General features: G+C 42.4%; 3 protein-coding genes across 8 annotated transcripts in view; 2 read left to right on the forward strand and 1 right to left on the reverse strand.

The window, feature by feature from the left end:
- PWP1 (PWP1 homolog, endonuclein) overlaps positions 1-3235 on the forward strand; it is a 19613-nt gene extending 16378 nt beyond the window's left edge. For both annotated transcript variants that reach the window (XM_083859570.1, XM_083859571.1), the window contains one exon: positions 204-3235. In XM_083859570.1, coding sequence (XP_083715696.1) covers positions 204-319 — 116 coding nt within the window. In that variant the 3' untranslated portion in view covers positions 320-3235. The remainder of the gene's footprint in view (positions 1-203) is intronic.
- Positions 3167-18561, reverse strand: PRDM4 (PR/SET domain 4; the record flags this gene model as incomplete). 5 transcript variants are annotated; one of them, XM_083859568.1, is made up of 12 exons in its annotated part: positions 18465-18559; positions 17332-17475; positions 16826-16959; positions 16010-16195; positions 13219-14013; positions 9947-10096; positions 8646-8764; positions 7843-7928; positions 6694-6821; positions 5845-6159; positions 4532-4700; positions 3167-3470 (listed from the first exon to the last, which is right to left on the reverse strand). In XM_083859568.1, the coding sequence occupies exons 3-12, from the start codon at positions 16956-16958 to the stop codon at positions 3167-3169; spliced, it is 2385 nt and encodes a 794-aa protein (XP_083715694.1). In that variant the 5' UTR covers position 16959; positions 17332-17475; positions 18465-18559. The 5 variants fall into 5 exon arrangements, with proteins under 5 accessions (XP_083715694.1, XP_083715693.1, XP_083715692.1 ...); XM_083859567.1 differs by lacking the exon at positions 18465-18559 and adding an exon at positions 18052-18173; XM_083859566.1 differs by lacking the exon at positions 17332-17475 and having other exon boundaries at positions 18465-18561.
- Positions 18562-24855: 6294 nt separating this feature from the next.
- On the forward strand, positions 24856-25422 carry ASCL4 (achaete-scute family bHLH transcription factor 4; the record flags this gene model as incomplete). Its single annotated transcript, XM_083860677.1, has 1 exon — positions 24856-25422. The coding sequence occupies one exon, from the start codon at positions 24856-24858 to the stop codon at positions 25420-25422; it is 567 nt and encodes a 188-aa protein (XP_083716803.1).
- Between the last annotated feature and the right edge of the window lie 785 nt (positions 25423-26207).

A 26207-nucleotide genomic window follows, 5' to 3' on the forward strand; every position in this document is an offset into this window, starting at 1 on the left:
GGAAAAATAACAGGACTTGTAATTGAAGTATCATGTGCAGGCAATTGTTCTGACCTTTAGCTTCAACTCTGTACTTGGGGTAAGAGCTTTGAAACCACATCAGGTTAGGATTTCCATTCCATGGTGCTCACCAGGCTGTCCCTGCTGTACGCCTCTTTCCTCTGGGAGAGTAACATATAAGCAATTCCCTGTTTGTGTTGCAGTGAATGAAGTTTTTGGAAACAGAGAAAGGCTCATCCTGGCTAGTGCCAACCCTGCGGCTTCCAGCTCCATGGCCAGCAGTAGCAGCAATGATTTGGAGACAGCAATGGAATCATGATGGACCAAAGATCAAAAAGTCAAAATAATTAATGGGACTACAACTAATGTGTATTCTAATAATGCCCCTGTTTGGTGAGAGTTCATGGACATGATGCTGGGTGTCTTGCAATCTGCAGGCTTCTTCATCTTAGACAAAGGTGGTGGTGTGGTTATCTCTAAGCTTCTGCCTCTATTACCAGCTCTGAAAGATTGAATCACTTGCTTTAGCCTGAGATACTGATCCCTGAAACAAGGGCTACCATACATAAAGCTGATACATAAAGTGGAACAGTCACTAGAAGTTTGTTGAATACTGCAAAGATAGTTTTATCTTCTACCTTCAAAGGGTATAAGGAAAAATATTTCACACAACAGTTATGTAATAAATAAACAAAATATTAATTAAATTACAAGTGTAAATAGATAATTTATCCTTAATTTGAGGCTAGGTTTACAAATTTTAGATCTTCGATGTAACTTTTTAAATTTTAGGAGTATTCTCAGGCAATAAGCTGGAGTCTCCAAGCAGAATCCTATTATCACCAATATTGAACTAGAAATAACCCAGCTCTATGCCACAAAAACTGGGGGTTTCTTTTTCCAGGTTCCCTAGCACCTGAAGTTTAGTGATGTTGCACATAATATTGGGGTTTTCTTGACACTCCAGATGTATTTCAACAGAATTTGAACTGAAATAAGGAGCCTGCTACTCAAGGAGGATGAGAGGCTGTTAGGACACAAAGCGAGGGTTTGGATCCCAGCTGGTAGCTGTTACTGGTGAAAAGCTCTCTGTGTTCATAACTCTGCCCAGGCATTTCTGTCTGACACCTGAAGACACGGAGGAGTTTTAGGTATCAGTTTAACAACCAACATAAGCCCCTTGTTTGCAGAATCAGGAACCTAATCAAGGGATGTGACTCAAAAGAATTTCCTTGCATTTATAATGTAACACACAGGTGCTTTACCTCAGGAACTTAATTGATGGTCTCACCCTTCATTGAGTACCTGCCCTTTGCACACACTGAAGGTGTCTGTAGAGTGTTCCTGTTGCAAAAACGACCTGGGTATAAAATCCACTGATACAAAAGCAGCTGTAGGATCATGCTTACAGCTGGCAAGCTCTTCCCAAGCTCTTTCCACCCTAACTCACTATAGTTCATTCTGGTGCAGTAAAGTGTGTACCTACAAACTGCAGCTGGAAAAAAGGCAGGTCTGTAACTCTCCTTCCTATCCCTTGAGGTAATTGGATGCTTCTAAAGCTACTTCAGCTGTTTCTAGTCTGCTGGAGGTGTTCAGCATAGCTTTGCAGGAACCAAGAATACTCTGGATATGTTGGGATTCTTGCCTCCATCCTGTCTGTGCCAAGCAGTAGTGAATGATATGTGGACAACAAATAAATAACTGCTTTTGTAAAGCTTAGGAAGGTGCAAGTACCAGAACCACCTGTGTTCAACTGCTCTCCACTGAACACCTCCAAGTTTTTCAAAGCTTTAATTTTAAATAAATGCTTTGTATTAAGACCTTTGAGGGTAATTTCTCTTACCTCTATGCCTAGTAATATAATTGGCATTGTAGCTCTCAAAATTGCTTTTTGTTTTTGGAAGAAATTGCATTATTGGAAGCAATACATCTTTCCTGGGACTTACCAAGATCCCAGCAACTGTCTTTGGAGCTTTTTGGTCAAGGCAAGCATTTTCAGGTTTTAAGAACCCTGGGAGCTCTAGGAACTACCGTGTACAGGGAGAGGTACAGCTAAGCTTGGGCCATTCAGGGCCAGCAGCAGAGCCTCTTTCCCAAGGGAACCTCCCATTACCTTGTCAGGGAAGAGAGCACAGCTGAATCTTCTTTTGCACCACAGACAGAGGAGTGACACAGCAAATCTAGAGTTCTTTAGCTGCCCCAGTTCATGGAGGTGCTCTTACACATACCATGTCCCAGGAAAACTTGGGAGAGGCAGATGATTAAAAAGTAGTGTTAGTTGTCTCATCAGAAATAGGAACATTATTTTTCAGCATATGTAAATATTAAAAAAGAACATTAGAGAAGAGCCACATTTTTAATTATTTCAAAAGAAAACAACCAACTGTAATAATCTTCATTCCATAAATAATATTAGCAGCAAACCCTCCCATCATTCTAGGTGGTAAAAGGTTTACAGCACAAGGAGTAACATACTGTAAACAAGCCCCTTCCTTACTGAGTCCATACAGTCTTTATCTCTTCATCTGCTTCCATGGGCTGTGAACTTGAGGGAGAAGAAGGGATAACTGTTCTCCAAAAACCAGTGTTTGTTCTTCTGTGGGGTTATTACTTTGTTTGGAAGTGCTGATTTCACTGGATTTTTTTTTTTAACCAAAAGGTTTTTGTTTTAAGAAGGAAACCTGAGCATTGAGAAGTCTTTGCTATGTGCCAAACCACATCCTTCAGTTAAAATGTTTTAAAATATATCAATGGCCACCACCATTTTTTCATTGTTTCTCTTCATGTCACAGCTTGGGCAGTTAAGGACAGTTGGCGTACAGGTCATTGCAATCCCTCAGCTACATTTCTGGTTCGTGGCTCTTTGCTCAAAGGGCTATGTGAGGTGTGTCCCATGGCCTGGCACTGGATGGATTAAACTGAGTGATCTGGAGAAGTATGCACAGCGTGTGTGAAATTTCCTCACATTTCCTTCTTAGCAACTATTGTACGTACATGATCCAGTCTTGTTCAGTGTTCTGGCTACAGATTATATTAAGTGGTGGTAGTGTGGAGACAAAAACAGAAGGAAAACTTCTCACCTGACATACACTGGTGACTGGGGAAACAAGGAAGAGGGTTTTTTCCTTCCCTACTTATAATATCCAAGAAAGTTTCCTTCTCTTCTTCATTTGTGTCCAGAGAGAACATCACCTGTTGAATAGACTCCACTGTTAATCCTACAGTCTTCAGTCCTCACAGAGTCTATTAATTCCTCCTCTGAATCCTCTTCCTCCTCTGGGGCTGACAGACTGGATGTGGGGCCTTTACATATTTTTAAGTGTCGAGTGAGGTGATATTTGGTTAGATAAGCCTTGGAGCATTTTTCACAGACATAGTCCCTCTTTCCTTCATGTGAATTGAGATGCTTCTTCAGGTGATTTGTCCTCAGAAACAGCTTGTCACACTTGGGGCATTTGATCTGCCGTTCTCTGCAAGACACAAAAAAATGAGTTTAATCCTGCCACAAGGCAGTTAGTATTAAAATGCTGATGAAGGTGTATGTTCTAGCAAGAAAAGAGATATTGCCACTGATGAAAAGATTAGTTTCCTTCTCACCCTGAATAAAAGGGGGTGGGGAGGAGGCAGAGAAGAACAGGTAAGGAAACAAGGCTGCTGCATGTTAACAACCCTCAGTCTGTAAATGCTAAGCAGAGGAGCTTACCAGACTGCAACAAATTCTGTAATGACACTGCAAAATATCTCCCAGCAGTATTGCTCCTGGCTCAGGCCATAGGAATGAGTAGGAAAGTGAGTCTCTGTTTCTGTCTGCCTCTTTCTCATGCCTGGCTGCACTATACTAGCTCTTAGGCAGCATGACAGAAGCAGCAATGGATTCCAAGTAAGTACAAAAACCAGATGCTGAAAATGAAATAAGCAAAGGACTAGCTTTGGGCAAGCAGCTTTTAAGGAGAACCTTGGATTGGGAGTAAATGTACAGGATGGAGAGATTCTCAGAGCAAAAGACCTGGCCTGGCAGAGCACTGTGGGTAGGAATCTGCTCAACAGTAGGAGCAAGAGAGCAAGCACTTGAGCAAGACCTGCAGGGAGAAAAGGGCTGGGAATGGCTGCACCACACTGCTACAGCAAACAGGTGGAGTTCACTAACAAGGTACTCATAACAATAGCACAGTGAAGTTTATCTTCTGTGGTCACACTGGGACGTGGAAACAGTTCTTAGCAAAGAATGAAATGTAAATCAAACAACCCCCTTTATCTTCAAAATGACAAACACTCCGGACTGCCATTTCACAACACAAGGAACATGCTTGGAATTTACTGTGTCATTGAGATATTACAAACACTAGAACTCCACAACTGCAGCCAGTAAAACAAGGACTTTGTCTAGAGTGACTTCTCTGTCATTTCAGAATATGAACCTACCTATGCTCCCTAGGCCAAACTATTTGCAAACTGGAGAGTCTGTCACAGGCTGTTCATCTTCATTATTTCTTGCACTGGCCAGTCCAACAGCTCCTGTGAGGTCACTTACTGTGTGTGAATGAGGATGTGCTGCTTGAGGTCCTGCCTCCGCATGAAGAGCCTCTCACAGTAATCACACTTGAGGTTCTTCTCTCCAGTGTGGATGACCATGTGCGACTCCAGGTGAGCCTTCTGTGTGAATGATTTGTCACAGAGTGTACAGCGATAATTCTTCTGACCTAGGAGTACACAGGGACATCCACAGATTGGCACTCAGTGTCCCGAGAAACACAGTAAGCAAACAAGCCTGACCATTGCTGAAAAATTTATTTTTACCATGAAGAAAGACATGCTTTGTGAAACAGGACTTGTTTTCTCCTTCAGTTCCTTCAGACTCAGCCTAAAGGCCTACTTAGTTCCAGTCTGTATTTAGCTATGCAAAAAAACAGGCAGCTGACTTCATAATTCCCAAAGCTTTTCATCCTGTACTCCATGCCCACAAGAAAAAAACCCAATATCACGATACTGTTTCAAACTATTGGTGTGATGCACCTTTCTGCAATTCATCCTTCTAAACACTGCTGCTTCTTGTTTCTCCAGTGCTTGTGGTCAGGCAGCCTTTCTTGTGAGGCAGGGTTTATGCTGCTTGTCCACACCAACTGTGCCTCCCTATTCTGTACATCAAAACACCGCCAGCAGCTCTGTACATTCTACTACCAAGAGATTCAGGCAAACACTTAAAAAGACTAGTCTTATCCAAGATGAATTCTTCAGTAAAAACAATGGTAGCTTCCTTTGAAACAATAACCATGGTAACCATCTAGTTACTGTACATTAGTACATCCCTATCCTGATTTCCCACAGGAATTGTATCTAATGCCTTACTGGAACCCAACCACATCTGATGCAATGTATTGCCTTTGTCTGCAAAATCAAGTTCTCTTATCTAACAAACACACAGGTATAAACCTCACTTGCCCCTTGGTAACTTCTATGTTTTATCCCATTTTTCAACTTATCAGTACTTCTGTTATTCTTTGGCAGAAATACTTCAAAACCCCAGCATGCTACTGAGTTCAGACTAAGTTTGAATACCACTTGAATCCCACCCCACTGGGTATTCTGTGGTTGTGTATACCACATTAGTATTTGATCAGTCCATTAAAACTCCTGACTACTGGGCATACAACTTCTTATGCTTGAGAGCACTGAACTCCCAGTTTTATTCCTTTTCCAGCTTTGTAATGTGATTTCCCCATAAGGAATACTGAAAAAAAAAAAAAAGGCAAAAATACCCACACTGTCCACTTCTGGCCTGTAACTTGACCTTTGCCTTCTCCCCTGTCATCACACAGGCATCTGTATAAAGCCCTCAGCTCTCACCTGTATGGATCTTGAGGTGTGTCCGTAAGTTGCTTGGATCGCTGAAAGCTTTGCTACAGAAATCGCACTTGTGCGGCTTCATGCCCATGTGCCCCATGAAGTGCACGTGCAGCTTGGAAGGGGAGATAAAAGCCTGGGGGCACATGGAGCACTTCCACTTCCGTTCCTTGCCGTGGCCTAACCCGTGGTTGCTGCTGTGCCCCTGACTGGGGAGGTGGCTGTTAATATGGCTGCTCAAATGGGCCTTGAAGTCCGCATAGGAAGCGCATTCCTTCCCGCAGTGGCAGATGTGCACGTCTGGATGCTCAGGGACACCTTTGGGCACAAAAGCATCACTTGTAATGAGGCACAGTAAGGCCTAACAGAGCTTGAACAAGGACCACATTAACATTTAGTCTGTGGTATCAAAGCCAGGTGCAGAGATTTTCACCTTTGTTCTTTTCAGCTCCGGTGTTGCTTTCCAGCTGTTTCAGGTAGGTAATTTGAAATGTTTGGAGAGGCCAAACTTTGGAACAGTTCTGAGCACAGCTCCACCAAATCTGAATTATCATAATCCAAGCTGGGAGAGGACAGCCCCAAAAACTCCCTTAGCCCAGGATGAACAGAATTAAAATGATTTTTCTTCAGAACTGTGATATTTTACTCCTAATCAGTGGAATTAAGTAGGGAAATGTTTCTTTTAAATGATGGTACTCTGTAGTCATGAAATGTAAAAGACTATGACACGCACCAATGAGAACTGAGAAGGAAGATAATGCACTCCCAAGTCACAAAGCCCAGAGATGGCACTGAAAAGGAATTCAAGCTGGGTACTCCCTGCAAAGCCAACAAAAATTACCTCTTACTTACCAAGTTGTCGTGCATAGTCCCGACTGTAATAGAAGAGAAGTTCGTGTTCAGGGGGGATGTCTTGAGAGGTGCAGAAGTAAATTTTTCCATCATGAGGATAAGCTACCAGGTTCTGCTCTTCCCGGTTCCTACAGCAATAACAACAGTTAAAAGCCCTTCAGAAGTAATGACTGGAGGGGGAGGGAGAGGTGAAAAAGACGGGAGGGGAGGGGAGAGTAAGAAAAAAGAAGAAAAGAAATGTAAGAGAAAAATTGAAAAGAAAAAAGGAAAGGAAAGGAAAGGAGAAGGGGAAGGGAAAGATTCCTATTAAAAGATAATAAGAACCTCAGTGCTTGTCAGCACTAAAAACTGTCATGTCTATCACTTCTGCCCTTCTTTATTAAAGGAAAGAAAAACTAGACCCTCACAACCCATCTCCTCCACCAAATGACACATTTCTCACACCACTTCTGAGAAAATTAATAGAGATTCACGTGGGCTGAGAGAAGTGAGTTTACGATCTTCTAAGACATTACAAAAATCTAAGTATTTTTCATACATATAGATTCTTCATATACACAGATTCATTTACATAGATATATCCCTTAAGAAATAGAGAATGCGTGACAGAAAAAATATCATTAATGTCTTAAAGCAAAATTATCTTTAAAAAGTCCTCTTGAGGACCATTTCCTCAAGATGTGGTAATTTATCTTTTGAAGCAGTTATCTCGCCTACGTTTGTTCCCAGTATCTGAAACCAGCAAAAGTTGTCCCACTGCAGTAGGAGATTAAGCATTACACTTCTTGACTCCTGCATATGAGAACAATGAAATTAACTGCAGGAGACACTTACTTTGTGTCACAGACAAATAAGAAAGCTTCAGCCTTCTCAGTGGACCATGGATGGAGTAACACTTAGACCAGCCTGGATAGTTTTCATCACAGACTCCAGAGAGACTGAAAAGAACAGGTCTCACAAGCTGTAGGGGTTTGGAACTTGGCCAAAAGAACTCAGGGACACTTTGTTAATAAAGTATTAAAATCAAAAGGACAATCAATGTCAGTCAACTTCAGTTGAATGAAGGTCAACCTTCATTCTCCAGTACAGCTTCCTATGTGCCCACAGCTCAGACTCAAAGCTACTTAACACAGTACAAGTGGCTCTCACCTGGCTTTGCGTACGAACATCATCCAGTTACATTCATTTTCATCAGCTGTGATGATGCAGAACTCCAGGACACCATTGTGATAGATCTACCACGAAAAACAAATGCAACCTTAGGACAAAGCACAGCAATAAATGCAGTGAAAGCCAGCCTCCTTCAGGAGAGGATGTGTTTACCTAGAACAATCCAGGAAGTCTCCATTGGCACTGCCAACACCACAGCCTGTTTTCACTCCTTACTTTCCTCTTCACACCTTGACCTCTGCTACCCATGAGGCCAGAAAACCTGTTTATCAGCATCTTTATCACCTTTACCTCCCAGCAGAAATGCATTTGGCTGCTTTTCTTACAAACTAAGTCTTGTGAATACCAAAATCTGGGCAAACAGTACATGTTTTATTTATATAGGTCAGATTTACTTTCTGAAGATGAAATGATGGGGAAAAGAAAGTTTTAAATTGGCTTTCCTAAAACAAATAATTCATCACCTGGAGGAACTTTCAATGAACAGAGATACAAAACAAACAACTCCTGCCTAGTAATTCATATACAATCTCTGCTGCAACTCCACACAAATACTGAAACCACATATAGCCCTTTAAAACAGAAGGCATTAAAGAAGCTTTTTAAGGACTGACTACCAGCATACTGCAAGGTATACAGGTCTACTGTGCTAAGAATTAAACAATCAAACTGCATTACTTTTGACTTTTGGGAAGGATGATAACATTAAAGTTGCTATCATGTGGCAGCTTTCATCAGATAAAGGCATGCTGGCAGGCTCTGTGAGCTCCAACACCACTGACCTTCCAGATGTGACTGGCCGCTTTGTCTGTCCAGTCGGCCACCTCCAAAGAATGGCTCTGCTGCCCGATCAAAGGTCCAAAACAAGTCCTCACAGGAATGGTTTCTCGTGTCCACACACCTGTCATGAGAAGACAAAAATCTGAAGAAATCAATTATTTAAACAATTAATCATGCATAATAAAGAAGTGGGAGGCTTATGAGATAATGCTGCAGAGGTACTATCTATGCATAAGATGATCAAAGCTTCTACTTCACATGTGAAACACACCTATGGCAGAGACAAGAACCACCACCACCACCACATGACACTAATGGGAGCCGCTTTGGTGTAATTACAAATATTTATTTGGCCAAAAGCAAGTAATTTACTTTTCAGTAAGCTATAAAACTAACATCCTAGCTACTTGTACTAATTAAAGTTCTCATGGCACTTTCTGCAGAAGCAGAAAATACTAGTTTCAGTAACTACATTTTGCCTACCTAATCCCCAGGAATTTCCAGAATTGTTGCTGGGCATTGTTAAGCAGCTTCTGCATTTCTCCCCAGAGGCAGCTGTATTTCTGTCATGGGCAGAGGGATTCCTGCATGTATATTATTTATTATTAAACATATATATATATATATAGGTCTACATGAATACACTGAATAGCTCTTAGGAATAAACTGGAAACTAGTGCAGCTTGAAAAGAACAGATGTAATCTACTCTGAACAAGCAGCATCACTAAACAAGCCAATAATGACATTCTTCTCTAGCCTTCAGATCCTTAGGGTACTGCACTGCACTCCACGATTTCCAGGTGACAGTGACGTGAAATATAGTAACAAGGTCCACATCCAGTGACAAGGTCACAGTCTACATGCCAAATGTAAATGAAGGGGGGGAAAAAACAGAGGCACTTGTGATCAATACTCCAGTGAGAGCACCCAGAAGGTAGCAAACCAAGGTGATGAACAAGCAGACAGAATTCTCTATTACTTCTAATTATCATCTTCCTCCAGACTGCAATTGCTGAATTATTTTCTTATCAAAGCTGTGCCTGAGCTGTTTAGCACATACCTTGCCTGACCTTAAAAAGTGCCACACTCTGTGTCAGCAGCCCTACAGTATAGCTGAAGTCTAAGCAGCAACCAGACCATAAGGAGCTCTTGGATAATATAAGTCAGGGTGATTACAGAAGAGGGAAGCATCTCTCGCTTGCAGTGTTTCTTTCCCACAATAATCTCCCTACAGTTTTGGATTTCAGGCAGTGAGTGTACTTTCAGGTGCTGCAGGGAAGTGCACAGCAATGTGATCCTTACCCGCTTCAGCCCCCATGATAGACTGCCGGAGCAGCAGCTGCTTCGGGAGGGACAGTCTGGCTCGGCTCTCGATTGGGCTATCAGGGACAAAGGTGACGGGCCCATGGTCTGGGCAGTCTGATGGATACGCCTTGTCACACAGCGTGCACCCTGCAGAGACAGGAGGGGACAGCAGGCATTAAAAACATATAACGACTCCTACAATGCAATCAGCTCCCTACCAATGTGTTTCAGCTCAGCTACTGCCAAAGGCTGCTTCTATCACATTCAACTTGTCCACTTACCAGCTTTTACTCACAAGAATATGGATCATATTGTGACAGTCAGGTGGGCACTGACATGTAAGTTTCTATCCAATTGCAATCAAATGTGCGGATCTCTGCCTACCTTCCTGATGGTAAACTTATGACCAAGACTCCAGACTATCCCTACAGGGGCATCTAGCAATTGGACAGAGCCCACTCTTCATCAAAGCTATTGCAAAATGGATGACAGCCTCCCCAGTGCTGGTGGCAATGCTGATGATGGAAGAGCTTCAGAATTTCACTCTGATCGCAAATGAAATGAACTCTACTGATAGAAAAATCTAAGACCGACAAAACCAAACACCTTCTAACTGGCTACATTTTTGGAATTAACCAGAAACTTTTTGCATGTAGAGCCTCAAGGTTATCCATGCAAATGGAGCAGTCAGGTCACCATTCTATAATTTTTCGAACATGAACCACAAATCCCCTTACCTCCATTTAAATTCAGACAATGTGTAAACCACAGCAGCAAAAGCCTGACCTCACTGCTGCTTTTGAAGGTCTCACTACAGTAAACTCATGCAGTGTGAGTATGCCCCTGAATACAAAAAAAAAAAAAAAAAAAAGCCCAAGAAGAATCAGTAGCATCGCTTTCCCAATCTGTCATTCATCAGAAATACTATTATAAAAGAAACCAGTGAAATTCTTCAGTCAGTCTAATAAATCTGAGGGAAAATACAGAATAAAAAAATGCTCTCTAAAGCATTACAATTTCATCTAGAAAAATGATGTCATTTTAATTCTCTGTGGATGGAGCAACAAACACCTACTCAGCAACCAGTCTCCTGATAAATAATTATTCTTCTGAAGAAGAAAGATGTTCAAGTAATTAATCAGGATCTCCACAAAGACCTTCTCTAGCCTCTTGATGATCCAGCTCCAGTATAAAAGAGCTATCACAGAAGTAGCCTTCAGCAGGCCTGAACAGCAACTCCATCCTTAGATGCTTAAAGACATGTTCCAGATACTTCCTTGATATACCAGGGTACCAGAATCTGACCTCATATAAAGTACAGTTTGAGCAACTACACATTAACAGATAGGAAAGTATTCCAAAAATTATCAGGTAGAGCCTATGAAAGCATTATTTCATGTGCAGAGGTGACATGCAGGAGTAAAGCAACAACAGCCAGATCTGAGTAATGAGAACCACTGATGGAACAGCTGCTTTTAAGCATTGCCTGGTACACACCCACTATGGTTCTGTGGACCAGCTATGAGGAGAGACAGAGGAAGTTCTAGGCATGGGACATTTCCACTTAGAGAAGTTCAAACATCCATACATTTTTAAGACGTTGGAAAAAAAAGTCTCACATTCTGCAGAAAGTGAAATATAATCTCCATTACTGTCCTTACCAAATCATTGAAAGAAGAAAATCAGTGATTACTTCTCTGATTTGAATACCCAGAACTGTCAACAAAGATGACCAAAAAACCCACTTCTTAGAAGCTGTGCAAACATTCAGGACTGTAGTAAAGGGACACTTTTTATTTCCTGCTTAGGAACAGTAAAAACTTTTCTGAAAAACGCCCTGACTTCTGCCATCTCAGTGAGGAAAAACCACCAAGGGGCTCTAAAGCAACTCCTTGTCCTTGCTGTTACCTGTTCGGACACAAATTCCTCTTTATTCAGGTGAAGTTTAAAAACATCAACAAAAAGTTAAAATTTAAACCTCCCCAAGTCACGAATTTGTTTTGCAAATCACATGCCAGCACAAGGCATGCAGCAGCCATTTTAATGTCCCGCAAAAGGAGAGAATCATCTGGAAAACAGCTTAGGACTACGTTAAGTATAACAACAAAAATCTGGCACATTAAATCTCACTTCTAAGAGAGTAAGATAAGTGATTTTACCACAGTCATGTTTGATATTGCAGTATTTGGATCATTATTTGTTCAATGTGCAATAGATACTTGGTAGGAACCTCTGAGTGCATTGATTATAAAAGTCTTCCTTCTGGGAGTTGTGAATTTATCACAGTTCTATGCCCACTCTTTTGAAGTTGTATTTTATCCCACAGAATTAAATCTTAATAAATTAATCCAAACGTCTGACTGATTAAACACTTCACACTAAACTGCACCTCTCCCCTCGCTAACCAAGGCACTGTATCTTTCAATTTCTTAAAATGTTCCAAAAGCAAAGCAAGCCATTAGGTTCTGGCAGTTGTAGGGCCAGACTGGATGAAGAGCAGCACTCAGCAATGCTACCGCAGGTAATAAAAACTAATATAAAAGCTGGGTTATGTTTCAGTGGCAGGAAGCCAGACAACTGCAGGTGAAAGTTCAAATTTCTCTCCCAGCAAATGAGAACTTCTCAGTTCTCAAACACTTCTTGAACGGTAACAGGACTGGCAATACAATACCCAGTGCTCCTCTCTTCCTGTGAGATCCACTAACTTCCAGACTAAAGTATTTTGATGAGAATAATTAGAAATATTATAAAGTTCCTTCCCTCTCTGCTCTTTTTTTCCTGTTCAGAACACTTTCATGATGATTGTTCATGGTTTAATATAAATTTTGCAAAAGCACATAATGTCATCCTTGACAATTACACGCATTTGATGAGAAGTATGGCTTATGGTGGTGGTTGTTGTGTATTTTTAATGGAGTAAGAAGAATCACTTGCGATGTGACTTTATAAAAACAGAAATCTCACTGGAAAGGATATCAAGCATATCCACAAAATCAAGAGCTTCCTCAAGATTCAGCTTCCAACCTCATGTCAATATGGGAAATGGATATGAAGAGAATTATGCTGAAACATCCTACTACATCTTCTACTACTTCCAACTACTTTTATTTCAGAACAGTTAATCCGGCACTGCAGATGTTGCAAATTTTGGACTTGTTAAATACCTGTTTTTTTCACCATAAATCTGTAAGACTAGCAACCAGAGTCCTGTCATACCAGACAATGGCTACATCACAAATCCTACTCCAAAAAAGCAGACGTCCACTCACATATGGTAAACAAGGTTGCCATGTTCTCCTTGTTGGAATTGGAGTCTTCCATTTGCAGAGATGATGGTACAAAGGCAAGATTATCTGCAGACACATCAACATGACTTGGCCCCATGGCTACTTCCTGACTTATGGAAGACACTGCCACAGGCTCCAGGCTGAGACCCACTTCATGCAAGGCTACTGAGTCCAGAGAAGTGAGGTTGTGTGAGGTAGGAAGCGCCACACTCACAGAGTTGTTGCTCATGGCCACAGTATGAATGGGATCATTTAGTGTGCTGTCCGATATCCCTGCCACCCGTCCAGCAATGTGGTTGGGCTCCATGACCACAGGGAGTTCCAAAGTGCTACCGTGAATGGGAATGACACCGCTATGTCCCACAGCGTCTGATGTCAAGTTACTCCCCACTGTGTCTACGGCTAAGGGTTCGTGGCTCCGGGAGCCATTCGGGATCTGCGTGTGATCCCCAGCTACATCATCCATTGTAAGCTCCTCTGTCATCCCATCTGTAGAGATGGGGCTGGTTACCCTCGAAACGCTCTCTATGGTGATTGCAGTATCCAGTGCTACCTCGTGGCTATCACTAGGATGCAGATTTTGAGGACCATGTGTGTTCACTGTGCGGGAGTCCATGGAGACAATGCCTGGTTCAAGCCCCACAGTCGCACTGGGCTGGTAAGGATCCAGGGCTGAGGGATTGTTGGAGACTGACAATGCTGGATTGCTGTCAACATTTATAGTGTTGGGATGGATGTACTGAGGTGGTGGTCTGTCAGCCAAGTAAGATAAGATACCTGATAGGAAGAAAGGGAGAAAAAGAAGGGAGTGAGATTACATCAGTTTTCAAATCTTGAATAAAAATCAGTTGAAGCATAGTACACTGAGACCCAGATCCCTGAAGACATGTTCTCTACATTATTTCCAATTAAAATCCACTAATTCTAAAACATGGCTCACAAACATATGCCAACCTGTGAGAGTACCACTTAACTAATTCAGAGTTTCCACCCAACAGAGCAAGTCTCTAGTTATTTCTCAAACTCTGAACAGCCAAGTCAATAGCAGAATTCCACCTAGGCTGCTCAGTACAAAGACCAAGTGAGAAAGAGGTTCTTTACATTTTGGGCTTAATTTTTCATTGCCAAGAAACAGCCCACAAAGGATGAAAGACTGCTAGTGGAATGTATAATTTGGTAATTCCTGGTTCATCTTTGCTAGAAGCAGAAATTCTCCAGGACACATGATTTTTGATTAGGTGTTCAAGATTTAACAATGACTACTTCCTTCCTCTAAGACCAAGTGACATAACTGTCCATCTCAGAAGTCATCAATTGCAATTCTGAAGGACAAAGACAAGTTCTCTCACAGATTTCATGAATCATTTGCTCTCTTTCCGTACATGAAAGCATGTTGTTTCTCTTAAAAGAATAGTTTGGTTGAATTTAAATCAGAAACCCTACCATCTTTTCTGGTAGTTCTGGGAAGTTTCTCAACACCAAATAACCTTGAAACTTAGGATATGAGGAAGCACTAAACTGTGTTTATATACTAAAAACAAACAAAAAATCCTTGGAAGAAATACAGCAGCACATTCAACTAAACATTACTTCCACCAGAGACAGAGGCAGATTTTGCAGATTGTGAAAGATCTGATTCAGCAGGTTTCTTTTTAGCCTTCAACCCAATAAGCCACTTGTTCTGTAAGAGTTTTCCATTCAAATACATTTGTTACTACAAGGATGCAAGCACAGATACTCTTTCTGCAGCACAACAAGCCAAGAAATGAACAGTTTAATTTAATCAGCTGTATCAAATATTTCTGCATGCAACGCTGCCTTGTGGCTTAAACATGGAGGATCCTTGATGGTAGCAAGATGACTGACAGAAGAACCCTATAAAACATCACAGGAAGATTATTCCAGTTCAGAAGAATGGCAAAGACCTTTTGTCCTAGTGCACATTCTCCTTGTCTGCTCTTTGGCAACTAAACAAGCAGGTATGCAATGCAATAGGAAAGGTTATTCCTAAGCAGATGGAAAGTTCAGCCATCAGTCAACAGGTAGCTGGAGGAGACCTGGGCTGCTACAATTTATTGCTAACCCAGGCTGAACCAACAACACTCAGTGAGTCACCTTGAAGAAGTTTAACTACCCCTTCTACCCTCTCAATCTTAGCTTCCAAATAAAAAACAGGATTGCATTTAAAGTTCCAGCTGCTGTGTTTTCATATACTAACATGTAAAATTCTACATTTATATTCCAAAGCATATGTGAGAAAGGAATCGAGATACAAGTCAGTGTTAGCCCTTTGGAAGTCAACCTTGAAGAAAAATGAAGAAAAAATGTGCCACAGGTTAAATAGGTGGGAAAGAGCCCAACACCACAGCTGATGTCTTCCCCTCTTTGAGCTTTGAACTACTGTGACCTCCCATTATGCACATATTAAATATTGCTTCAGACTACAGGAGAAGAAAAACAGAAGCAACTTCCAAGCTACAAGCCATCGGAGACAGAAACCAGGCATACTTTGTTTTCTGTTAATCCTAAAATCAAAGCAGGAGGAGCAATCAAACATTAGGTTTAAATAGAAAATGCCCTGCAATTCTTTTCATACAAAAATATAGAAACAGATACCTGAAAATAAAGGTGTGTAAATGACACAACCATCTCCAGACAAACTCAGGGAAACAACAACTCTGCCAAACTGTCAGTCATGCCTGCTTCAGGACAGAAACAGGCTCTTAAAACAGTTTCTTTTTCTGTTCCCATCCATCAGCACCAGAGCACTTACCAGGTAGAATGTGTCTGAAATAGCTGCTCTCCAGGTGAGAGTATGGTGGTGGAGGTAGGGTGTAGTTTCTCTCTGGTATACCACACATCACTCCTCGATCCCCAATACCCATTGGGAGCATCAGAGACAGAGCAGAGGGCAAGGAACTCAAGGAGGGGCCCAGGTTTGGAATAGCAACAGGCAAGCCTGCAAGAGAAAATTCCCATTTAAATTCAATGGAACACATGAACTAACAAAGAGATTACTAATTCCCCAGGAGCTCTTGCCCTAAGGAAATACAGCATGGCACTGTCCAAGTAAGGTGCCAGGCATCAAAGAAAGGATCAGTTATCACAGCACTGAGAGGCATGCCTGAATATGGCTGGATCTTTTTTGGTATGTTTTGTAGGGCTTGCTTTTATTTGACAATTGTAATGGACTTCTGTCTGTGCAGCCCCCTGGAAAGAATATCTATGGAAACAGTTTTACTTTACAAGTGATTTTTCACCTGAGAGAAACTAGACAAAATGAAGACAGATTTTCAGCTACACCTCTAATTTCAAAGGATTCTGATACTACTCACCCACAGTGGAAATCACTCCATTAAAACAAAACAAGACTCCCACTAAAGCATAAGCTTGATAAGCACTGGTGCCTTTTTCTTTGACCACATAAACAACAATTTATGGTTTCCCCTTCCCCAGCTCTATATCATTTCATTACGTACGGCATGACTTGCTATCAGGGTGAGCACTCCTGCCCAGTTATGACCATTGCTGTGAGAGCAGAACACACAGCAGAAGCTGCAATACTCTGTATGGGATCCTCACGCATTACCTGGTGCTGGTACGGCGTTGTGAGTGGGTGACGCTGCCAAGCCCAAGTGACTACCTGAGACTGGCAGGGCATTGCTCACAGAGGAAGAAGTCAGCTGGTCCATCCCTACAGGACTCAAATTCATTTCATTCATTCTGGAGACAGGGAACAGAGACAGGAGCAGGAAAAAGAAACATGTGCATAAGCATTCCTGATTACTGACTGTACTGTTGTGAGGTAAGGCTGAGCAAACAAATTCAAAATCTGATATTGGTATATCAAAACACTGCCTTAAAAAGATACGCATAAAACACATCAGCCACTCACACAGTCATCGCACATTGATCATATTAGATAGCAATAATCAGGATTAAAAAACAGTTCAGAAAGACAAATCAGACCATAGCTTCTTCCTACTATCCAGAAAACAAAGTGTTACTCCTAGTAGTAAAAGACATTGTGATTAAACTACTGTGAACACAGATCCATTTACAAGCTGAATGTCAGAAATAATCAGACAACAGCACCTGATTTATATTTCGTGACTTCTGGACACCACATCCACATTCAAAATCCAGACTCTGGAGGAAAGATCACTTAAAACTGGTAAGGGACACACAACTCTAACTCCCCATCAGTGTGAACCAGGCCAATAGTGACAAGGGTTACCACTGCAAAACAGCCAAAGCACAGTTTTAACAGACTGCTTCAGTCTGATTCTACATGCCCCCATCACATTAAAAACTGGCACCATGGATGCCATGTTATTTCAGTGATCAACCGCACCACCCAAGTGGGCACACACCACACGAGTAGCTGCAGGAACCGCCCAACACCCCAAACCCTCAGTCTTGGTAAAAGACCGTGTCAACTTGGAGCACATATATATCCTTTGGGGTCTCAAGCTGCACATGCAGCCCAAACCAGCCCACAGGGATGCAGACACCACGAAGACACAGTCTACTCACACTCGTCACAGCTTTGCAAGCCGTGCCTACACTGTATCCACCCCAGCCCTCCTACCCACACACCAGGTCTAACCAGCAGCTCTCAGGGCCAGCCAGACCAGCTGCCCCCACAGCAGCCACCAAGCAACACACTCCAGGCTGACCAAGGCCTCCCATATGGCCTTTGTCAGCAGCAGGCCCAAGTGCTGCAGTACTGATGGAGAGCTGGAGCATGGGCTCCACTCCGGCAAGGAAAGGTACCACTCATCCAGGAAAAACGGCAGAATCCACTAAACTCACGCAAGTTAAGAGCACAAGATCTCAGCTTGGAAGGGGCCCGTAAGGAACATCGAGTCCACTCGCAACTCCTCGCAGACCCGGAGGGCTGAGCCGCCGACGGAGTCGCGAATCTCCATCTCGGCTCTGCCCACCTCTGGCACCACGCACTCTCCAACGCCTGCCTGCCGCCAGGGACAGCTCTGCAGGGATGCGGCCGAGGGCTCCGGCTGCCCAGCGGGGCAGGGCATTTCCCCCTACCGGCTGCTGAGGATGGCGATGCCCGAGGGAGGGAACCACCACCCGAGCCTCGGGGCCGAGCCTCAGGGCCTGCGGGAGGCGCCGAACGCTTGAGGGACCCCTTCCCCTGCTTGCCCCTTCAGCCGGGTGTCCCCCGTGGTCCCGGCCCGCCTCGCCTGGTGCCCCCCGGCGCTCACCTGGGGTGCATGGGGCCCGCCGGCGGAGCGCCCGTAACCGCATCAGGGCCCTGCGCCCCGGTTCGCCGCCTGCCCCCGACCCTGGCTCCGGCCCCAGTCACGGCCCGGCCACAACCGCCACGGCCGCCACCGCCTCAGGGGCGGGACCCGGGCGGCGCGGGCGCGGCGCGGGCGGGGGAGGCGGAGGGGGGCGGGGATGGCGGAGGGAGGGGGCCGGGGCCGCTTCCGCCGGCGAGTGCCGGAGCCAGGAAGCGGCGCCAGCGCCGCGGGGCTCGGCCGCTCCCCGTCCGCGCCGCGCTAGCGCCTGGCGCGAAACCCTGCCCGAGGCTTCCCGTGCCGCTTCTTCCAGAACGGTGCGATGTTTAATCCAGTTTTCCACACAGTATTCCCACACAGTATTCCCACACAGTATTCCCAGCTATCTCACTGCTTTCTCATTACACCCTCGTATCTGCTGTCATTAGAAAGTTGCGTTTTGTGTCCTCCTGTACCATCAGTCCGTACGTGCCCATCTGCCTTCTGGACATCGTCGTTCAATTATGGTTGATTATATGTGCAATTCTGGCTAAGGTGACATTGCAAAGGAGTCTCTTGATGTGTGCAAGCAGGTTTGTAGCTCGCTTTCGCCTGCGACACGTGGATAGTCATCATATACGCTGCTCAAATCAGTCGCTGCGTTCCTTCAGTGCCGAGGCGAACAGCTGTTTCCTGGAACACTGTGATGGGGTTTGGTGATTTGCTTATGCCTGACGCAAGTGATGCCTCATTAAATGATCCATCCCTCAACAGGATGTCTGCACAGGAGGAAATTCAAAGTATTTTCCTGTCTGCTCTCTTTTGATCTAAAAAACCTAAATGTAGGATCTATAAGGATCATTCCATGAGCTAAAGAGCGTAAATGTAGAGGTCATGTTAATTCAGTACAAACCTATAGATTCTTCTGGAGGCAGAAACGTACTCTCCTCCTTTGGCTTTGTCAGAAAGTTAAACACCTTGTATACACTTCTTTTTGAAGCTCTCTCTGTAGCTGAAGGAGAGAAATAGTTTGCTGCAGAGTGTTTCATCCCATCCTGTAGTAGGTGTCAGAGATGTGTGAGAAGAATTACATTTGGAGCTGCCTTTCTGTGTCTATGGCCTAAAACTGGGACCTGCATAATGGGTTTAGTCTAAATATCTAACATCTAAAGGAGTACATTAAGGCAAAGTAAGTCCAGGTCTCTGTCATTCATGACCAAAATAATGACCTTATTTAGTTTACCACGTATCCCACAGCCTCTTCTCCACTAAGGCAAATAATCCTTACCCTAACCATGACTGACTGACTATCCAATTTGTCCAAATATTATTTCAGCAAGTCAAAAAAGACCTCACCAATCCTCAAGTTTTTATGGACTGCTAATCCTGTGATGGGGGCTTTAGGTCTGCTTCATTTTTGTGTGTCCCACATATTCACATGTTGATGTTAATACTTTGCATCTTTCTTAGAACCTACAGTGAATGGACTACAAGCCCAAAAGTCTCTCTCTTCACTTTGCATTCCATAATAGGAGATGACAGGAAACCTTCCATTTTCAGTCCTCATTCTTAAAACTTCACAGTCACACTCACTACATCTCAGTTCTGTCCTGAAATGCTGGGTTATCCCAAGCCCTCAGCTTGTCTTAATTCCAATTATGATACTGTAATTCTACAGCAGAAGTGTCCTGGCACTGAAATCTTTGCACTATTTCAACTGTCTGAGCTGAAAGTAATACTTTGAGCCTGTGAGCCAGATTGGATGTAGTCATACGTAGATAAGAGTATTTTTCCCCACTGTCAAGCATGAGTCCTCTGAGATTCCAGCTTTTTTTGTAGTCACTTTATTCCCTTGAACTAGTGATATCTTAACTACCAGTTAAAAGAAGAAGTATCAAAGGAAGCCAGTGATAATATGAAGTGTCACTGAATGAGAAATTAATCTCTGTCTACAGAGATGTATGCTGCATGCCCAAGGTAGTGTGATAAAACACATTTGGGAACTGTTTCTTCTGCAAGGAAAGATTTTTTTAAATATACCAAATGCTTTTATTCTATGTGAAATGTTTTGATAAGACAACTGCACTATGTCTCCTGAAAGCCTGGTTTATTGACATTTATAGCAGTACTTGCTGTGTGAGGAACAAATTGCTGAGCTATTTTTCAAGTTGTCTTCAAACTCTGGAGACATACAGAAAGATGAGGGTGACTGAAACCACAGGAGAAAGAGATGGAGTAAACATGCTACAGTCCCTCCCTGCAGTGTGAGCCAAGGTCCTTTCTGGACCGTGCCCATGTCTTGGTACTATCAGTTCTTTTCTGCTATTGCAAATCTACCCTTGGGTTCTTTCTCACACCAAGCAGAATAACACTGGAATGAAGATTATGCAAAAAGCCATTCTGCCATCAAAAATCCAAATTTCTCATCACCTTTTACTGGCTTGTCAGTACTTTGCAGCCCAGTATTTTGTTGATAGTCACAGTATGAAGCCTAAGTAGTCTATGCAGCTTTCACTTCTAGATGTAGGGTTGGAAAGAGATGACCCATTGTTTAGGATGAAACAAGACAAGACAGACACAAACCTACTCAATCCTGTATTCCTGCCCCTCAGTCTCATGCAAGGTTATTTCTATAATTCTGTGAGAGCAGTTAACAAGAGAATCTGTTAATTACATAGGTTTGTATCTGTTATTAAATTGCAGCAGCCTAGACAGCCTATGTTATGTATAATAGATACTAGAATTTGACATAATTACAGCACAGTAAAATATGATAAATGCACAATATTATGAAAGTTTCAATGTAAGAAATGCACAGTGTTGTGAAAGTTTCTTCTTAAATTCCTGGTGTACTTTCTTCTTCTTTCTCAGTAACACGTTCACAGACAAAACAGTGAGGACATCTTCTGTTGGGAAGTTAGTGGACTTGCATGTGTTCAGCTTACTCTTGTGTTTCTACTACAATATTTCCACCAATGATTTTCTTTTCATACACAGAGGGATATGGAGGGGTCAAGGAGGAGCTTTTCTTTTAATAATTCAAAGTAATTCAAATCACTGTGTAATGTCAGTAGTGTTATTCATGGTTATGGTTCCTGTGGGAGTGGGAACATGCTGAGTGTTCTTTTGTACAAAAATTACATACTTATAGATATTGTGTTAGGATATATGCAATTAAAACCACAACTAAGTTATAACTGGAAGGAAGATGCCTAAATGTTTTATTTTTAGATATGTCAAGCGTATTTTCTATTTGTTTGGGCTGGGTAATTAAGTGCTTATAGTGAAGTATAAGAAAAGGAAGAGAACCTGTTTGAATACCACAGATGATGGTGTGGGTAAGGAATCTCCTAGGATTCCTATTTAGACTTTGTATTTACCAACAAAACAAAACAACAATGAAGCCAAAACAAAAAACCTAACCAAAAGCTAAATATACAATATGTGTATAAAGAACACGAGCTCTGCCATTGTAAACCAGTGAACACCTGATTTTTACTGCCTGAAAAGCAAACCAGGCCATTGGCTTTGTATGGCAGCATGGCAGATACTGCATTGTGGAGTCAAAGCTTCATCCAGACAAAGGTGTAAAGAGGACTTAAATGAAGAAACAGTGTAAGAAAGAAGAACAAAGGCTTATCTTAAAAGAGGAACATTATTCATGTCATCTTAAAATTGAAAAGAATTAGCCTTTCCCTTTGGTGGTCCAGTCCCGCTTTCACTGTGTCTACATGTGCAGACATGTTGAGACTTTGTGCAGAAGTCAGTACAGGAACAATAAATTGCTTTAATCCTGCTCACGTTCTCAACAAGGACCTGCAGTGGGATGTAAGATGTGTTGGCCTTGCTCTGGCTCTCTGCCCAGGGACAAATCCCTTTCTGAGCGAGTGACATCAGATTGTCAACGAGATACCACATGCGTCAAAAGCCTGTGGCATATTTTCTCATTTCTTTTGCACACAAACAAATTCAGACTTCACAGTCCATTTAATATGAAATCAGTTTCAATAATTCAGGTCAACAATTAACATTTACCTGTAATTTTTCTTCATGTATTTCTCTAAAGGATTAGCAGTGTGGGTTTTTCTGTCAGAAGATGTCTTTAGCACAGGTGCAATTCTGACAACTCTGGGAAGTGCTGGTGGCCTGCATTTACAGTAAACATAGAAAAGAGGTCTGGTAGCAGGGGACAGTGCATTTGCATGACAGAACTGAAAGGTAAACCTGCCTTTTGAACATGGCCAGCCTCCTGGCAAGGTCATGGAGAGCTGTGAAATTATCTGGCAGCTGAGCCCTGCAAGAGGCATGCTTTCATTTCCTTACAGGAATACTGCCAGAGAGCAGTGTCTTAAATCTAATGATAACACAGATTAAATGGTCTTTGCCTGCTTCAGGTATTTGCTTAGAAGTCAACATCCTCTTGTTTTAAGAAAATTAGAAGTCCTGGCCTAGCCTAGTGCTATAGTGAAGGAGCTATTTTCCTTTAAGCATTCATTCCTGAAAACATTTCTGGACAACAAAGTTTAGAGTGCATGTAATATTGAAAAGCCCATCCTGATCAACTGTTTCCAAAGATTTTTTTTTAAGGGCAGAAAGATTCTCACTTATTTGATCTGAAATGAGTGGTACATACCATGGGGTATTCCCCAGTAATTTTTCCTCAGGCTTTTGAGCCATTTTGGTGCTGATTCTACCCCTGACATAAATCAGAGTCCAAGACTGTTCTCACTCCTGTCTGTCTGGAATCGTCTGCCTGTACGTTCATTGTACTTTGAAGATTACCACTGCTTTTTTGAAGCTGCAGAATAGACCAGCAGAGACATAGATGCTGACTCGAAAATGCATGCTACTCACATCATTGCTGCTAGTTTCTAACTCAGCAGAGGTATAGATGTGTTTCTCAGAGTGGAGAATGTTGTTTCAGTTACTGACACTTCGGAGGCAGTTTAGCATGAAACACTGAACAGGGCAGAAACTTTCACTTTGAACAAAAGAACAATTTTAATAGAACCTATGTACCTGTACCTTTTCATGTCTGTCCCTTCCCACAGCTCTCCCAGACCAAACATTCTGATGGTGGCAAAAAAAAAGGAGATTCAGTTAACTGTGAAAATGTGTTTTCAATGAAAAACTATAACTTTGGAGCTCTTGAACAACAGCATGGGAAAAGTCAAAGACTGTCAAGTTGCTGCAGAGGAAGATCCTAGCACAGCAGGGTATTTCAGAGGAAAGACACAGACAAGGACATTAGGACTTTCTACTGCTAAAAGTCCTTGTCTTTTGTCCACCTCTACTTTGGCAAGCTGCAGGCAAACTGAAAGAGACAAGCACAGACCTGGCATGCTCAAGAGGGACTTTCAGCTGCCTGATTAAAGCAGTGGGTAGGGTCCATCAAGTTAAGCCAATATCCATGTAAACATCTGGTAATAATTACACATGGGGCTATCAGGGCATCATCTTTGTGTTTGTTTATCTGAGGTAAGTTCTCATAGGGATGACCAGAACATTCCTACAATGAACGGAAACAAACAAAATGTTGAAAACTGTTTGAAAATCCCAAAATGCTCATGTTCAATTTGTGAAACTCACACTTCTTGAAAAAATGTCTCTTAGGACGAAGAAGGCAGTTTTCCTCTTATGCTTGCATGTAGTACATTCTTGATCTGACAAGACTTACAACCACAAGAGAGCACTCTTTCCTTTGAAGATGTCTCAGCTTCCCCAGAAAGCTACAGATATGCCATATAAGTTTTGCAATCTGCTTTTGAGCTAGTTCAGTTAGACCAGAGCAGCCGAAACAACAAAGCTTGCAGTTGTCTTTTGGATTTCATTGTGAAAAGCCTTTGGGTAGTTTTTAGATGTCAGAAGATCCTTGGTTCCTGGAAGTGAGGAGTTCTGCCAAAACTTTGAAGATCCCTGTAAACTTTGCAAATTACCCATCTTTTGGAGACAATTATATCAAATGATATCATGGATTACAATTCATAAGAAGTGTTTAGAGCCTGGAAGATTATTTATGTTTGACATTAACTCTTATGGTCATAATTTCAAGTGGAGAGAAAAGGAATACACAGGAACCCTCTTATTATCTTTTGAAATGTGAAGATCACAGGAAAAGAAGGGCTTAAATTGTGGAGTGATGGTCCTCAAAACCTGCCTGTACTTTAACTGGCTTCCTACACCTATAAAAACAACAAGGCTTTCCAGGCATAGTGTGGACCTAATGAGTTGTTAGCCTTGCTTTGAGATTTGAGCTTTTATACACCACAGGAGGAAACTGCAGCCTGTGTGGCAAGGTACCTATACAAATGTTGGAATAATACTTTGGAAGCCAAATTCAGGAACTAACACTGCAATCGTGAGGAAAAAAAGAAGCATGGACAGCACTAAAGACAATGATAAACTGTTGAAGAAGATTGCATTTCCAGGAGCTGTGTCCCTGGCTAACAGCCACATGCACCCTCATGGGGTACCCCTGAGAGAGCCCTTTGGGGTTCCCTTCCACCTGGACCCATCTTATTGGGAGCAAGTCTATAGTGGGCACACAGGGCGCATCTCCTACATCCCATTTCCTGGTTACATGGGCATCTATGACTATTCCTTTGAGCCTGCCTTCATTCGGAAGAGGAATGAGAGGGAGAGGCAGCGGGTGCGCTATGTGAACGAGGGCTACATGCGCCTCAGGGAGCACCTGCCCAAGGAATTCGCTGACAAGCGGCTCAGCAAAGTGGAGACCCTGAGAGCTGCAATAAGCTATATCAAACACCTTCAGAGCTTGCTGGACTGCCATCCCTTAGGCTCTACCAGCGAGGAAGCACTCCCTGCCAAGGAGTGCCCAGGAACTCCCAGTCTGGCTTCCCCACAGGAGTGCAACAGTGATGGAGAGTCCAAAACCTCTTCAGTGTCATCCCCCTACAGTGAATTTGAGGAGATGGGCAGCTAGGTCTCCTCTCTGGACACAGAAAGTTTCAAGTTTTGCTGAAAAACAATTCCAAACCCTGAGGAATTTTCTACAGATGAAAATTAATATCGGGGAAAGGAAAAACAGATAGGGAAGGCAAAAGAAAGGTATTTTCAATCTTCAAAAGATTTTAAATGTTTGCTGTATAAAACTTAAATGTGATTTGTAAAAAAACAGATTATCTCTCAGGTTGTTTCAGCTGTGTTATTAAGCTTCCTTTGGACTGCTAAACTGGAGCAACATTTACATTGTACTTTTCATTCAGCTTTTGTTCTGTTCTATTTTCTTTTGCTTTCACTTGAGACAGTAAAACCAGATAAATCCATTTCAGGAAATTCCCTTCCCCTTTCTCCTGCTTTTTCCAGTGAGTATTACTGTCTGTTTTTCCTGACTGCTAACCTGAGATGCTCTGCACTGCAAACATTTGGACTGGGGAAGGTAAGATTTAGATAAAATATCTTTCCCTAAATATTTCAGAAAACTCACAAAAATACTTCTATTTATGAAACAACAATTTTTCAAATAAAAAAAAGGCTATATTTGGAAATTAATTTCTTTTAAAGCATCTTCTAAAGTGAAAGAAACAGCTCATACTCTGGACACTGGCTATTTGGTGATTATTCTAAGGATAATTTTCTGGAAAAAAGCTGGACACTCATTCCAGTCAATGCTAGGAAGAGGGAAACAGAATTCTGTAAAACTGCACCTTCAAAATCAAAGCTTCACTCAAGATACTGAAAAAATGAAAGCCTTTTCCCTACTTTTCT

This window comes from Zosterops lateralis, assembly GCF_965231275.1.
Source record: "Zosterops lateralis genome assembly, chromosome: 4".
Taxonomy (NCBI): domain Eukaryota; kingdom Metazoa; phylum Chordata; class Aves; order Passeriformes; family Zosteropidae; genus Zosterops; species Zosterops lateralis.